The 2902-nt window shown below is 41.9% G+C and overlaps 1 protein-coding gene across 1 annotated transcript; it reads right to left on the reverse strand.

Annotated features, from left to right (window-relative positions):
• Positions 1-818: 818 nt before the first annotated feature.
• Positions 819-1343, reverse strand: LOC135074263 (uncharacterized). The gene has a single exon (XM_063968549.1). It carries the CDS (start codon positions 1341-1343, stop codon positions 819-821), a length of 525 nt encoding a protein of 174 aa, XP_063824619.1.
• Positions 1344-2902: the final 1559 nt, after the last annotated feature.

Below are 2902 nucleotides of genomic sequence, written 5' to 3' on the forward strand. Positions count from 1 at the left end.
GATTTTAAAAAATGATTGAATGGAAACGGATTTTACGAGACTAGTCTAGGACATTCAAATGATTTTCAATAATTCCGACAGAGTAAAAAAGTAGGTATATGAAAAATTTTAGTACTATGTTTGGTGATTAAAAACTGTTGATTCATAAACTGTAGAATTAAATACAGAATGTGCATGCCAGCTTAGCAAATATTTTTCAATTTAATAACGATTAAACTACGAGTAATACAGAGCAAAAAATAAAATAACATTTACGAGACCCAAATAAGCATGAAATATCACTAAAAAGTTAAATATGACAGACAATTTAAAATTTTTGCTAATCTATCCCTATGAAGATAATCGGATATGCGATTAAAAGATACAAAACGATCTATAGCCACCCATTTTTGGCATCGGCTTTGTCCGGACAAAGCCCCAAACTGTACCGAGCATTAACTTTTTTTTTTTTTTTTTTTTTTTTTTTTCTTTAGGAAATGCATGAAATTGCATACCCACTGGCCCGGGGGAACCAGTGGGTTATGTAAGGCTCTCCCTGCCAGATGGGCAGGGCCTACTCACTAAAACCTGACGGTGTCCTCCCGAAGTCTTTGGGACGGTGCTGCGAGTTATTGTCCGAGCTAGATGGCCTAGACATTCTTTCGCGGCTCCGCCCCAGACTGTGGCTCGCTCTGTTTGAGCAAGCGACGACTGGCTTCAGGGGAGTAGTACCTCCCCTGGTCTTCGCTAACGGTGCGCGTGAACACATGCGCGCGCCGCCGCCACGGGTCCTCCTTTAGCGGCCACCAAACACCCCCGTGTCTAGTGGCCGAGGACCCTTAAGAGGGGGCATGGAGATGGTAGTGTCTCCTGCGGTGTCCTGAACGTCGGCGACGGTTCGGTGGAGCGTCAGGCGAGGCCTCTCGCTCCCTCTCCGCCGCTTCTTTCTGCGACATGACCTCCTCGCAGAAGTGGAGCACCGCATGCCATGCATCTGGGCTCTCTAGCATACGAGGCAGGATGGCCCGTAAGGAGAGATCTTGTCCTACCTGTTCCACGAGGATTTCGCGCTCTGCCACCCAAGCTTGGCACACTTCGAGTGTGTGCTGCGCGGAATCCTCGATGCCCTCTCGACAATGCCAGCAATTGGCACTTTGCTCCCGTCCTATCCGAAATAGATAGTCGCCGAAACAGCCGTAGCCAGTTAGTATTTGGGTCGCTCTATAAGAGAGACGACCGTGTTGCCGCCGTACCCACTCCTCCAACACCGGATGTATGGCGCTTATGGTACGACGGCTTGCTTTGCTCTGGGCCAGACGGCGCTTCCATGTCTCTATGGCGACATCTTCATGTGTACCGAGCATTAACTACCGTAACCAACATTTACCTTTTACCGTCCCCACAAGTATACACAACTGGGTGTCCAGATCCAGGCCATCTTGCTAGTGCCCCGATATTCGGGTAACCGACGCTCCATTGGGCGAGCTGCCAGTTCTCGGGCTGTGCCGTAGGTTGGGATGCCTGTTACACCGAAGTTTGTGGGAAACGATGAAATATAATTGCGAATTTTTGAGTTTGATTATATTTATCTAAATTATATATTACTCAAAGGTGACTGACTGACTGACATAGTGTTCTATCAACGCACAGCCCAAACCACTGGACGGATCGGGCTGAAATTTGGCATGCAGGTAGATGTTATGACTTATGACGCAGGCATCCGCAAAGAAAGGATTTTACTAAGGGGGTAAAACGGGATCCACGCGTGTACAAAGTTGCGGGCGGCCGCTAGTTTTAAATAAGCTTAGTATCTTTGAATCGTTGTTCACACAGCTTGTGTGAAATTGTATATCAAAGCTAAAAGTACTAAATGGCTAAAGTTTTAAGTTCAAGACCAACTAAAATAGGAGATATCATGAAATTAATCAATTAATTTGATAGTGTTATAGGAAAACATGGTATCAATTAACTTAGAGTAGAGGTGGACCGACGATCTGGTAAAGGTCGCGGGAAGAGCCTGGATGCGGGCAGCGCAGGACCGTTCATTGTGGAAAACCTTGGGGGAGGCCTTTGTGCAGCAGTGGACGTCATTTGGCTGAAACGAACGAACTGATGTGTTTGCAGAAAATCAATTATGTATTATTATTCTTACTCGTTTCAAGGTAGTCTGATGGTAGCTAAAATTAAGTCATTTCTAAATTATAACTAAAAGACGAAACGTGGAACGGAGAAAGGCGAGCAATGGAAAACTTCCCCGGTTTAAATTTTTTGTGTGCCGTAGAAAAAGCATTAAATACATTGCGACTATTTACATTTGCCGTTTAAAAAGCGTGTGCTCGTAACGTTATTGATTACAATCGAAATCTTTATTACTATACCAATTATCATTTACTATTGGTTTAATAAAAACGGTGACACTTCTTTGAAAGGATACCTTATTTTACTGATGGGCTATTACAAAGTATTTTTATATATCTTAATAATCTGTTACTATGCTCCTGGACAAGGAAACAAGTTTAGAGAACTATTATCTACTCTGTCGTCTATACATTACACAATAAAGTGTTATCATCCTTACATGCAATATTTACTGCAGTCAAAGTTGAAATATTCTCGTGCCGTTATTAGCTTTGCAATTTTTAAAACTCTCATATAATATGTGGAGACAGCATTGGTTCTTGTTTTTTACAACAGAAAACATCAAAATGTATTACAGTTAATTTTACATTTTCTAATGTCCTACGTGTTGTCTGAAGCACGATTGATCTTTATTGGTTTTATAATGCATAATTCAATACTTTTAATTATAAATAATATACTTCAGAGCACTAATGCTTTAACTAAAGACGCTTATTCCAAAGGTTCGCTGGAATGTTATTTAATTGTTTTGTAACAATTTATTTAAAGTTAACTAAATCAACTA

The sequence above is a fragment of the Ostrinia nubilalis genome, chromosome 8 (assembly GCF_963855985.1).
Source record: "Ostrinia nubilalis chromosome 8, ilOstNubi1.1, whole genome shotgun sequence".
Taxonomy (NCBI): domain Eukaryota; kingdom Metazoa; phylum Arthropoda; class Insecta; order Lepidoptera; family Crambidae; genus Ostrinia; species Ostrinia nubilalis.

Bases quoted from the DNA above. Each gene is read 5' to 3' on its own strand.
- LOC135074263 (XM_063968549.1), bottom strand. From the start codon at position 1,343: ATGCTCGGTACACATGAAGATGTCGCCATAGAGACATGGAAGCGCCGT.